This window comes from Nilaparvata lugens, chromosome 11 (genome assembly GCF_014356525.2).
Source record: "Nilaparvata lugens isolate BPH chromosome 11, ASM1435652v1, whole genome shotgun sequence".
NCBI lineage: Eukaryota > Metazoa > Arthropoda > Insecta > Hemiptera > Delphacidae > Nilaparvata > Nilaparvata lugens.
In genome coordinates this window covers 44452745-44466015 of record NC_052514.1, presented here as the reverse complement: position 1 = coordinate 44466015, position 13271 = coordinate 44452745, and the positions used below count along the sequence as shown (strand labels likewise).

At 37.6% G+C, this 13271-nt stretch overlaps 1 protein-coding gene and 1 long non-coding RNA gene across 2 annotated transcripts; one reads left to right on the top strand and one right to left on the bottom strand.

Annotated features, from left to right (window-relative positions):
• Positions 1–1226: 1226 nt before the first annotated feature.
• On the bottom strand, positions 1227–2171 carry LOC120353717 (ATP synthase subunit gamma, mitochondrial-like). Its single transcript, XM_039438525.1, has one exon. The coding sequence runs from the start codon at positions 2114–2116 to the stop codon at positions 1286–1288; it is 831 nt and encodes a 276-aa protein (XP_039294459.1). The 5' UTR covers positions 2117–2171; the 3' UTR covers positions 1227–1285.
• An 8555-nt stretch (positions 2172–10726) lies between these two features.
• Positions 10727–11351, top strand: LOC120353716. Its single transcript, XR_005572538.1, has 2 exons — positions 10727–10868; positions 11102–11351. It is a non-coding gene; the product is annotated as an uncharacterized LOC120353716 (long non-coding RNA).
• Positions 11352–13271: the final 1920 nt, after the last annotated feature.

Sequence of the window (13271 nt, the reverse complement as noted above, 5' to 3'; positions counted from 1 at the left end):
CACCATTTGAAAACACATGCTCTCGACTAGAGTCGAGTCTCTTCTCGACCTAAGTCGCGTAAGTGTGAGTTGAGCCTTAGACTCTACAAAATACATGGGAGAGTCCTGAACGACAATTGCAACAAATATTATGAATAACTCAATCACCAACTACACCTCCATTCCTAATTCTTCACTCTCATTTTCCAGCACAACTATTTCACTTCAATCCATAGTACAGTTTCCTTCAATATTTCCCTCCAATACTAAACACATCTACTCCAATACCATTCATCTTCATTACTTTACCATCCCCTCATAAATTTACAATTTCCTTTCAATTTTTACTGAAATCCTCTTCACTTTTCACTCAAATTTCTTCAACTTCCCTTTCTATTCCCATCAAACATCTCCCTCATCCCCTCTTCCCAACAGTTACACCCCTTCTTTCCCTTCTTCTCTTTTATTTCTAATAGCTTTCTGTTTTATTTTACCTTCTCCTCAAACTCCAATCCTTCTTTACTTCATTCAACCCCTCTTCTCTCCTATTCTATCCATTAACTTATATCTCCTCAAATTCCAATACTTCATTCAAATTCTATTACCTCTCCACACAGAATCTATCCCTTTCTTCACCCCTATTCAATCCCCCTCCAACCACAAATATTTTAATGAATCAAAATTCGGGGGAGGAACCGTTTTGGGATGTGCCTGTTGATCCTCCCCTATAAAAAAATGTATAATAAACCCCCTCTAGCCCAGAATAAACTCTCTCCAACCCAAATTTAACCCTTAAAATCACTATCCAACCACAATTAAACTTCTTTCTCAACCTCCTCCAACCTCAATTCCCTTCTATTCTCAAATATCCCACTCTATTGCCCGGTTGCACAGAAGCCTATCAAATTCTAATCATGATTAAATGTAACGAAATCGAATCAGAGAAGGCTATTCCGTGAGGAAGTCTTCTCTAATTGGTTCTCAAGGCCTTTAAGGCTCAACTCACACGCGACTCAGGTCGAGAAGAGACTGGTCTCTAGTCGAGAGCATGTGTTTTCAAATGGTGACACTCAGACCAGTCGATTCTAGTCTCCGTGACTGTCAACATTTAAAACACATGTTCTCGACTAGAGACTAGAGAGCATGTGTTTCCAACTGGTGACACTCAGACCAGTCGATTCTAGTCTCCGTGACGTCCCATTTGAAAACACATGCTCGAGTCGAGTCTCTTCTCGACCTGAGTCGCGTAAGTGTGAGTTGAGCCAAATCATGATTAAAATTTAACAGGCTTTTGTGCAACTGAGGCTTACTCCTCCTTCTCCAAAGCCGACGCTCCCGAAATGATCTCGATCAGCTCGGTCGTGATGAGTCGCTGTCGGTTGCGATTGTACTGCAACTGCAGTCGTCCAATCATTTCCGACGCGTTCTTCGACGCATTATCCATGGCCGTCATCCGCGACGACTGCTCGCTACACGACGACTCGCACATCGCGTAGAACAGCAGAGCGGGCCGTGAAAACTCCAGATAATCCACCAGATCCTCGGGCTCCTCCACTTCATACTTATACATTTCCACCGAATCTGTAATCGATTTCACGCTGGCAATCTCCATCTCACTGGTCTCGTACTTTACAATCGACTCAAACTTGTTGTAGGCGATAAACCACGACATCTCACCCAACCCTAGCTCGTTAGCCTCGATCACAATCCTACTAGCATCCAGGAATGTCGGTGGTTTCTGCCCAACCTGGCCCACCGTCAACAAAATATTATCCTTAAACCTGTAACGTAGAATCGAACGCGACTTCTCTCCCACACAGACCACCTGTGGGTTCTCCGGTACCCCCTCCAAATACTTCACCACCCTCTTGGAGACCACATTGTGACAAGCGCCGCACAAACCGCGGTCTGACGTCACGGCAAACGCTGCCACCCCTCCACCGTCTTTCGCCTCCTTCTCAACTGGGAAAAGATTGTAGAACACTTTCGTGCCCAACCCAAAATCCTTCACATCTGATAGAAGTTTTTCTGCGCGCGCATACTTGGCGGCTGAAACCATTCTCATAGATCTTGTGATTTTTTGGATGCTTGTAACCGATTTTAAGCGTTTTTGTATTGCTCGTAGATTGGACGACATCTTGAGTTAGCTTCTTGAGTTGTCTTCTAGGTATCTTTAGTTATTTTCTAAATATCTTGAGTTGTCTTCTAGGTATCTTTAGTTATTTTCTAGGTATCTTGAGTAGTCTTCTAGATATCTTCAGTTATCTTATAGAAATCTCGAGTAGTCTTTAGGTATATTAGTTGCTTTCTAGGTATCTTGAGTTATCTTCTAGGTATCTTCTTGTTATAGGCTATTGAATTATCTTCTAGGTATCTTCTTGTTATAGACTATTGTATTGAGTTATCTTCTAGGTATCTTCTTGTTATAGACTAGTGAGCTATTGTTTAAAGTTATCTTCTAGGTATCCTACTTCTTTTCTAGGCACTTTGAGCTACCTCCAAGGTATCTTTAGTTATTATCCAAGTCACAAGGAAGATTATGTTCTAGTTATCTCCAGTTATCTTCTAGGTAACAAGGAATAAGGAAGATTATAAGAGAAAGATTAAGAAGGAAGATCCATGAAGGTACATAGTCACAAGGAAGATTATGTTCAGGAAATGTCTCTATGTCCTAGTTATTTCGAGATATCTTCTAGGTAACAAGGAAGATAATGATCAGGAAAGGTCCTGATGATCTAGTTATCTTGATTTATCTTCTAGGTAAGGAAGACAACAGGTAGCAGAAGAAGAAGCATTAGGAAAGGATTGGGAAGATCTTGATAATGTTCAGGAAGATTCAGGAGTGTGGTCTTCTACCTGGAAAGTATTGAAAACAAATAAGTAAAGGTGAGGAAGAGGAAAGAATTGGTGAATTCTATAGTATTAATTTAAAAAATAAGTAATAATTGAATGGAAAGCATCAACTTAAAGACAGTTAATATGTTGATGTTGAAATAAAAAGTTAGTGTGGATGATAATTAACAAAATGTTTACTTTTCCGTCCTTATAGATTCTATTAATTAGATTGAACGGAACTGAACAAACACATCTGTTCATCATGTGTATGATAGTTATGTTCAATCTATTAGCATCTATAAGGACGGAAAAATAAACATTTTGTCAATAACTTTGGTGTAAACGCAGCTAAAGTGTTGTTGAAATAAGCTCACAATAGATCTAACTCTAACACTCAATAATAAGGGAGAGAAACGCGGCTAAAGTGCACGACCAGTGCCAACATACCTGTCATCAAATTTTTGGTTGGGATCGATTTAGTATGTTATCCTAAAAATAAAACTTAAACACTAGTAACCGTACAAAATAACATACTAAATCGATCCCAACCAAAAATTTGATAATAGGTATGTTGGCACTGGACGTGCACTTACACCGAGAAACGCTTTTATTTCGAAAAAGATATATCAAATTGCTTTACCAAAGAAGGTGAATTAAAATGATAATTAGCAAAACCAACAAATGATTAATAGCCCATACAGCAAGTATAGGGAATTTGAACGTTGGATAACAAGGAATAGGTTAGGTACGGTGATGTTTCTACTCTATAATCCTATTACCAAATAAGTAGGTCTATAGTTTTTAACTGACTTTAAAGCTAAAACTATCTAGGCAACTCAAATTCTTGAAAATATATTATTCAGATCATCTAGGACAAGCCAATGAAGCAGATTACTGGACAACGATGTTGTAACTAATAGCAACAACAAACAGGGTTTCCATCTACCTCAAACAACAATGAGTAGACGATACTTCAATAATTATGATAGTGCATAGGCTAATGCAATGGAGAAATAAAAAATTCTAGGGTCATTGATATCGGACAAAAACTAATAAAAAAACAGTAAACATCAAAGCGAAAGTAACCGTATAAAAACCTAGGTTAAAAGTACCAGGCAATATTCAAAATACATGAAAATGTAGGTTAGTTCATGGATTAATACTATGACATATTTAGAAAATTTAGGTCTGGACCTGTTATTTTTATTATTTACTCTATAAAGAAGAATTTGTTTTTCTAGTGTATCAATTATATACAAACAAGGCCACAAAACTAGGCCTGACATTCCGATGTAAGCCACCGAAATTGTCCAATTATCACCAACAATATAACGTACAACTAGACTATAGGCGGTAAAATATTACTTACGCTGTATCCACTAATTTATTATTAGTAGCTTCGTCACAATGTTGAGTAATTATTTGTACAAATATTGCATAAATAAATAATTAACACTACCATGATTACCATGGAGACCGTCCATTAAATTCACTAGAGAACTCTGTTGAGCAAAACCATTTTCTCCATTGGAATTTTAGCTCAGCCATCTTGATTTTCGTTGTTCAAGGGCTTGGCATGATTCAAAAAATGTATTATATTTATTCAAAAACACACAAGGTTTTTCAATTAAAATATATGAAAATTCGAGGATTCAGTATAAATTTACTTGATTAATTTCGATTATTGAGAGTTTTTCATCTTGACACTGAAAGTTTTAGGTTATGTTCGGTAAACGCACAGATTTGTCCGAGGCAAGCCTCTCGCGCATACCTCGACGAGGCAGTGTGCGTCTGTTGATACATTATCCATTATTCCTCAGCAAAAAAGAAGCTATTACGGTCCCCACATAGAGTGGGGCTCACATTATAATGACAGTAAAGTAAGATAGAAGAACAGGGCTTCCGATTACCTACCTTTCCACTGCCTTGTTTATAAAATATAACCGATAAGGTACTGATATATTGACTGTTCTTTTTGTTAAAAATGAACAATTATATTACATTCATCAGGAAAACGATCTGGCAGCCTTGCAGAGGTACAAAAGGATATTGCTAGCTGCTTTGTGGAATGATAGACAAGGATAGCAACACTTCTAATCAAATATCGCCATTACAACGTGGACCTCACTATAGCGGCAACACATACAAATGCAAATTGATGACAAATTAGCAGATTTTGACATTGCAATGGAAGAAAGACAGAAAGAACGATCCTAGAGAGAGAAAGAAGTATATTGGTGAGAGAAGGAGATAACATTACTGGAGAGAGAAATATGAATACATTCCCTTATAATACAGAGTGATTATAAAAGAACTTTCAACTTTGAAAGCACATAAATATTTATTGAAATTACTTACAGAATTGAGAAAGGTGTAATTTTGTTATAAAACACTTCAAGTTTAAGGTGTGGGTGTTATTTTGGTTGGATGTGACAGCCGTTGGTAATGCGTCTTACATCCCACAGATGAAAGATTTCTTGCCTACAATTCTCGGTTACCGGTACTTATATGAGACTGCATTTCTCAGTTGAGTTATTTATTGAAGTTGTCGAAGGAGTACCACTCATCAAGAAGGCATTGATGTTTTGCGCACCATAAACTATGCCACGAGAGCGCAGCACAGTAGTTGGGTCTAGTGGTAGGTTGGGTCAGATGTCAATTGGGTCAGATGGTTTTGTGATGTTTATAATATTGGGGCAAATGGTATATTGGGTCAGATGTCTATTGGGTCAAGTGGTTTCGCGGCTTTTCTCGATTTAAAAAAATTGGGTCAAGTGGTAGGTTGGGTCAAATGGGAATTGGGTCAGTTGGTATGCACCCCTTAATGGTATTGTTTATTCGACAGAGGCTGGCTCAAACAGCACTCTGGTTTGTGGACTGTATCAATTACATCGAGAACCTTTTGGGGTTGTCTGGCGTCGGGTAGCAAGTTGAACAATTTAAATGGCTAAGTGCACAATAACATAGGCCTACCTTCATGTCCAAATCCTCCTTGCTTCTAGGATCCCGGGTCCAGATCACGATACGAGACGAGACGACACTTGTAATAAATCACAATAAATCAATAGATCACTTTGCAAAAATCGACATTACGAGAAGTGAGCTGTTCGATTGGCTCGCAAACGGCAACTGGCGGTATTATGCTATGCTTGTCACCCTTCAATTGGCCCCCCCCCACCACACAATGCCAGACAACAAAGGGGAACATTCATATAACGTCCAAACATTCCGCCCACCTTGGAAGAACTTCCAATAACAAAAAAAAAACAAAAACCACCTTTAACGAACCCTACTAGGGAAACTAGGAAAAAAAATATCTTCACTCCTCAGGGGCCATTGAGGAGAATTATACAAAAGGAGTAGGAGGCCCACGGAAAGGAGAGGATGGGACGAGAAATAATTCCAATTTCCAAATAAAACCATTCCACCATGGAGAATTACCAATTAATTCATTGAGCAATAGTCCTCGACTAGCACAATCAGCTGGATTACATTTGGTTGACACATATCTGAATTGCTCTGTAGACAGGTGTTCCTGTACTTGACTTACACGATTTGCCACAAACCTAGCCCAACGATGAGGTGAAGACCGAATCCAACTCACTGTCACAGTTGAATAAGTCCAAGCTGCAATATAATCTATGTTTATAATTTTTGAAAGCACTTCTGGAACTTCATGTAATAATCTAGTTACTAGGACAACCACACAAATCTCCCATTTCTTCACTACCTCCACAGATGCTATATCATCCCAGTCACATCCCGATTGCCATAGACATTGAATTATACTCTTGAAGGTAAGCATGAAAGGTGTCAAATATCCTAATGGATCAAAAATTTGTGCTAAAGTTGATAAAACATTTCGTTTTGTAGCTAGACTGGATGGAACCTTCACCCTGTAGAAGAGGTAGTAACCAATTGGATTCGATTGGAAGCCAAGAATTTTAATGGTTTTATCAGACTCCAAAGTGGAATCTTTTGCATCAATAGTGCAATGCTCTGGAGGGAGATTTGATAAAATGGTAGAATGATTGCTGGCCTACTTTAGCAATTCAAATTTCCCTTTGCTTAACAATTCAGTAAGCTGCAGTTGCTTGGTTGCTTCCATTGATGAGACTGATGTAACTATATCATCCATGTAAGTAGAAAACCGTAAGGCTTCAGAAGCTGCAGGGAACATTTGTTCTTCATCTTCAATAAACTGATGCGTAGTACAAATGGCAAGAAATGGCGATGATGATACACCATATGACATAGGTGTTAGAGTATACTCTTTCATTTCTTCTCCCTTTTCGGATTTTGTCCATTTTATTTCAACATTATCCTGTCTATCATCATCTAACTCTTCCAAATTTCATTTCTCCCTTTCAAAAACATCTTCTTCAATTTCCTTTTTCGGTATGGGTCTTCCCATTGGTTTGATTTCATGTGGACTATGAATCACTTTTAACTCTTTCCCTAAATTACCGTTGATCGGTAAATAACTGTTGAAGGCTATACCTTGTTTACCTGGAACTTCTTCTAACTTATCTCCCAATTCTTCTTCTCGAATCATGGAAACATTTTCTCCGACATTAGTTTTACCTTCAAGATATCCAGATATCTCACTCGTATTTGTTTCCTTGGATGGTAATTCTACAATGTATCTACCAGTATTCAAACGACAAACAGTTGATTTGTATATCTCCTCACAAGCCATTTCACTTTCCAATAATTTTTTTGTCCTAGGTGGCTCTTCTATGACCCAAAATCGCTTCACCAACTCTTCTAAATTAGCATTGGAATACATGCACAGATTATTTGAGATAGTAGAACTCTCCTCTGATACCTTACCCATCAGGCAGTAGCCCCATACAGTTTCTAGGGCAGATGGTGTACCTGCTGGACCAATCACCTTTCTTCCAGTCAGAATGAAGGGGAAGTATTCAGCACCCAATAAAATATCAACCTCCTCTGAAAGGAAAAATTCAGAATCTGCTAGCTTCAGTCCTTCAATATGTGCCCAGTATGCATTTTTTATCTGATTTGTAGCTGCTATTTTGTTGACTCCCGACGCGGTAATTTTTAATGAAGGGGAGTTCGGTGTTTCAAATTCACAGTTAGCAATTTCATCTGTCACTTCCAGTTTAGTATCAGATAATCCATAGATTGGCAAACTGTGTGTTTTCTGTACCACTAAACCCAGTTTTTTCATGCATCGCCTTGTAATAAATGACTCCGTGCTTGCACTATCTAATAATACTTTGACCTTGTGATAATTGCCTTGATTACCTCGAACTCCCAATTTAACAGTTGGTAACAATACTAAGGAACTATTTACATTCGAAAATACTTTCTTAGCTGAGTCAGTAACAAATGTTTGATGGCTTTGATCAGCGACGTTGTGCCCGTCTACCCTGCTCATTTGTTTATTACCAGCCAATGTGTTGGTGTTTTCAACAGGCGGCTGTCTCGGCTCTAAATGGAGGAGCGAATGATGACGTGAATTACAGTGACTGCACGGCTTCCTTCTTCTACAATCTCTAATAAAGTGCCCTGCCAATAAACAGCATATACATAGTTTCCATTCTTTTACACGTTTTAATCTATCAGACGGTTTGAGATTCAAGAACACTTCACAATTTTCCAGTTCATGAGAATTATTACATTCAATACATTTCAGCTCGTCCGATTTCGATTTAACAATCATAGCTGAAGCTTTGTAATTTCCCATAGTGGGTTTCGATTTCCCAAACTGCTTACGTGAGGAGGCTTCTGACGATGTAGATGACCCCAATAAATCAGTGGATTTGGTAGCCTCCAAAATAACAGCTTCATCATTCAAAAATATTTGGAAGTTTTTCAAATCGGATACTGTTCCATTTCTTAGCAGTCTCTGCCACTTCTCTCTCAATTCTTCAGTCAGTTTTTTAGGTAAGACAAATAATAACGGAATCGACCAGTCATTAACTGAATGACCAATTGGTTTTAGTGCTGCAATATACTCAGCTAAATGAGTGATGAATTTTCGTAGCGAGTCTGGTTGCTTATTAACTGCTGGCATATCAAAAATTGCTTGCAAGTATGCGTCAGTCAGCTTGTAAGAGTCATTGTAGTGATTCAATAATATTTTCCATGCCTCAGCATAATGATCACTTGTCAATGGGACTACAGAAATGACTGACAGTGCATCGCCTCTCAGTACAGACCAAAGATACATATGTTTTTGTATGTCAGCAATTTGACCATTATTATGAACCGTGGCATCGAATAAATCTTTAAATTGACTCCAAATTTTCAAATTGCCGTCAAAAGTCATTAAAGGAAGCTTAGGTAGGGCAACTGGCGAGATATTTCCAGTTGTAGGTGAAGAAGCTACATTGGAAGAACTAATATTCAAATTTGTTTGAGTGGATGGTAAGGTTTCGAGAATAGCCTTGACATTGAAATATGTCTCATCAAATTGGCTCATCAGTTTTTCAAGCTCAGTTGTTTCCAATCGAGGATTTTGTTTGTTATAGTAGCTCTGCATCTTATCTATTGAACTCCACCTGGTGGTGATCGATATGCTCACCCATAACTTTCAATAAATTCTTCATTTTTTTATTTTTCGGATCCTTTTCGACAGCTTCGGCAATTTCATTAATCTGTTTTATTTTACGAATTAATGCATCTCTTTGAAACGTCAAGTCTTCGATAACACCCATAGTGAGGCAATAACAGTGAGCGCTCGTCGAGAGAGAGAGTGTGACAGAGAGCCAAACAAGAATAAGAGGGAAAACATGAGAGCAGGTGACACAATGAAGTAGTGTAATGAACAATGGCTAGCTTATCTAATCATACAAGCCAAGCCAGCATTTCAACTTATGCTCGGTAGAGAATGATCAGTTACAAGGCTAATAATAGACTACTGTATCAATACTCATTGGTACAAACAATATCTGCTATTAATAACGAAGTAACGACAATAATCAATGCAAATAACTGCAAGTATCCTTTGAAAAAAGTAACAGTTCCAGTTACTGTTACAGCTAGACGACGTATAAGTCTTTCTCTACTTATCGACATGAACTTGCCAGTCCAGCCTTGTGGCGCCAATGCAACAATCTTACGTAATAAAACTACGACACAATTATTTATGAAAATATTACTTGTTCTACTCAATTTCCAACTTAAATTGAGCCCAAATTTCTTAAGAATACCACAAATAAAGCATATATTCATCTACGATGACAAAAACAAGCCATATACACAGAAAAACCAAGAATAAAATGGGCATAAAAAACGACAAACCTATTAGATGATATTTCAAACTTATGTCCTATTCAAATTCGATTAACAAATAAACCGGCCCGGAGGACCATGTTTATTCGACAGAGGCTGGCTCAAACAGCACTCTGGTTTGTGGACTGTATCAATTACATCGAGAACCTTTTGGGGTTGTCTGGCGTCGGGTAGCAAGTTGAACAATTTAAATGGCTAAGTGCACAATAACATAGGCCTACCTTCATGTCCAAATCCTCCTTGCTTCTAGGATCCCGGGTCCAGATCATGATACAAGACGAGACGACACTTGTAATAAATCACAATAAATCAATAGATCACTTTGCAAAAATCGACATTACAAGAAGTGAGCTGTTTGATTGGCTCGCAAACGGCAACTGGCGGTATTATGCTCTGCTTGTCACCCTTCAATTGGCCCCCCCACCACACAACGCCAGACAACAAAGGGGAACATTCATATAACATCCAAACAGGTATTACTGTTGAATCTGATGGAGGAAAAAATTAACAGAGTTTTCATCTATGTGGTTAAAGCATTAGAAATAAGACAAATGATATGTGATCTTGTTTGAGAGTGATCAGATGCTATTTAATTCTCATTGGAAATATTGTATTATAACCTTTACCATCAAAATTGTGTAATATTGTTGTTTATTATAAATTGTTATGTAGAGAGTTTATTTTTTTACTATGTTTGTTGGCTCAACTCTATTTGTATGATTAATGTGAACAAATAAATTTATTATTATTATTTGGGAGCTATCACACGCGCTGACACATGATTCCAGCTGGTTAGTATTAGATGTTGAAGCGACAGACTAATATTCCAATTCAAATAGGTTCCCAATGAAACCTACTGTCAAATGATTCTTGTAAGAGAAATATTTAGTTGTTTTCATAATTTTCATCAACTCTGTATAATTAAAAGTTGCAGGTTTCAAAGATTACAACACAACAGTTCTTGAGTGAGTTCTTCAACCCAAGGGGTCACTAGTATTAATAGGTACTTGAATGTTTGTTGCAGGTGCATTATGACGACGAACGTAAGCGTGTAGTGGCCGAACCAGTGGAGTTGTCACAGTAATTCCGCAAGTTCGACCTCTCGAATCCGTGGGAACTGTTCCCCAACTACCGAGATGCTCCCCCAGCAGCCGAAGAAATTCCCATCAATACTGAGTCCAAGAAGTAGACGTTCCCGACCCCATCAAATGTTTCAGTAAGTATATAAATACTATGTTATGTTACTACAAACATAAAAAAATATTAGAAAATCAGTGTTGTTTGTGTTTATCATTTCTCATCAGCATTCTGATTTGGATTTCTGAAGAAAAGCAAAGTCTATAAATACAGGTCATGACACTCGTGTTCCTTAAGCTGTGTACACATATACACTCTTCCAACCCGCACCGAGCATGCTCCTCCCTCGTACCGCCCTCGTTCCTCCATCGAACCACAGTCGCACCACCCATGCACCCATCATGAACGTTACGGAAGATGTTAGATCTTCTCGCGTTCCCCGGTTGAACCACTCTTGCTCGCCGGTCAAAAACAATATCCCAGTTCAAATAATATGTGAATTCAGGTTTTAATAATGAAATTTCAAAAATAAATGCTTCAATTATTTATTTATCTATTATTAAAAATTGTTCTTATTCTTGTAACTTAAGGATTATGTTTCATTGAAAATTTAGATGAATTCGATGAAGTTGAGACATTATGTTTGAATAACTCTAATGATTATTACAATATTATTTCTAATCAACCCAGTGTAAATTTTGATATAATTCATAGTAATATCAGATTCATTGGGAAGAATTTAGACGAGTTCTGTTTAGAATTTGCTAATGTATTGCCATTTATAGACATGATTGTATTATCTGAGACGGGTCACCAAGGTGTTAGGCCCATAGGGTGTCATATACCTGGTTTTAATCAGTACTATTCAATGAATCACACAAATAGAAATGGGGGTGTAGTAGTTTACTTGAAAAAAGATTATGATCATGTTCATGTGCGGGAATGCACAATAGTTGGGGCTAGTTGTCTCGTGATAGAGCTGAAAATTTTTGAGGAGGAGTGGGTTATTGTTTGTGCTTACAGATCACCTAATGATAATTGCCAGGACTTTGTTAACTCTTTAGCTGAGCTGCTTTCGAATTTAAATTTAGGAAAAAATATTATATTTGTAGGAGATATAAATATTGATATCTTGAATACTAGAAATAACATCCACACTGAATCTTATTTGAATTTATTGAACGAAAATGGGCTTATATCTTATGTGAATTGTTTTACAAGGGTTCCATTTCAGGGAACACCTTCGTGTTTAGATCATTATTTCGGTAATGTTCACACTAATAAGCACATTGAACCCATGGTATTGAAGACTTGTATTACTGATCACTATGTTACTTCTCTTAGGGTTCGTTGTGAAATAGACTTGACTAACAATGCTGCTCAGTTGCCACTTGTTGCCACCAGGCTCGATTATGATAGGCTTTTGTCTCTTATCCAGTCTGAGGGCTGGCAGTCTGTATTTTCTAGTAGGGATGTTAATGTTTCAACAGATAACTTTGTAGCAACTCTACAAAGCTATATTGAAAAATCCACTATAAATGTAGCCAAATCTAGTTCGAGGTTTAAAAAAATCAAGCCATGGATTACTCAAGGTTTAGTATTTTCTATTAGAAGAAAGCAAGCTCTATTTAACAAATGTAAAAAGGAACCATTCAATTTAAATCTGAGAAATTATTTTAGAAGTTATCGAAATAGATTGACAGTCCTTATTAGAGAAGCTAAACGATTGTATTATAGCAGAAAAATTGAGGAGGCTGGAAATGATGTAAAACGGACTTGGAATGTAGTTAGGGAGGTAGCTGGTTGTAAAATAAGGAAGGAGTGTTTGGAAGAAATTGAAATTGATGGTAATGTCTATAGTGCTAGGGATAATCCCAATATATGTGCTAATGCTTTTAACGATTTTTTCATCTCTATAGGAGAGAAAATGGTACAAAATATTCCTAGTGAGCCTGGTGACGATTTGCAACCAGACAATCCCCACAATCCGCAAGATTATTTTACTTTTCAATATGTATCAGAGACTGAGGTTGTGGAGGCGATCGAGAGTCTTAGAGGTGCATCTGGGCCTGGTCATGATGGCATTACTGTATCTGTTTTAAAATCTGTTAAAAGTA

Bases quoted from the DNA above. Each gene is read 5' to 3' on its own strand.
- LOC120353717 (XM_039438525.1), bottom strand. From the start codon at position 2,116: ATGTCGTCCAATCTACGAGCAATACAAAAACGCTTAAAATCGGTTACA.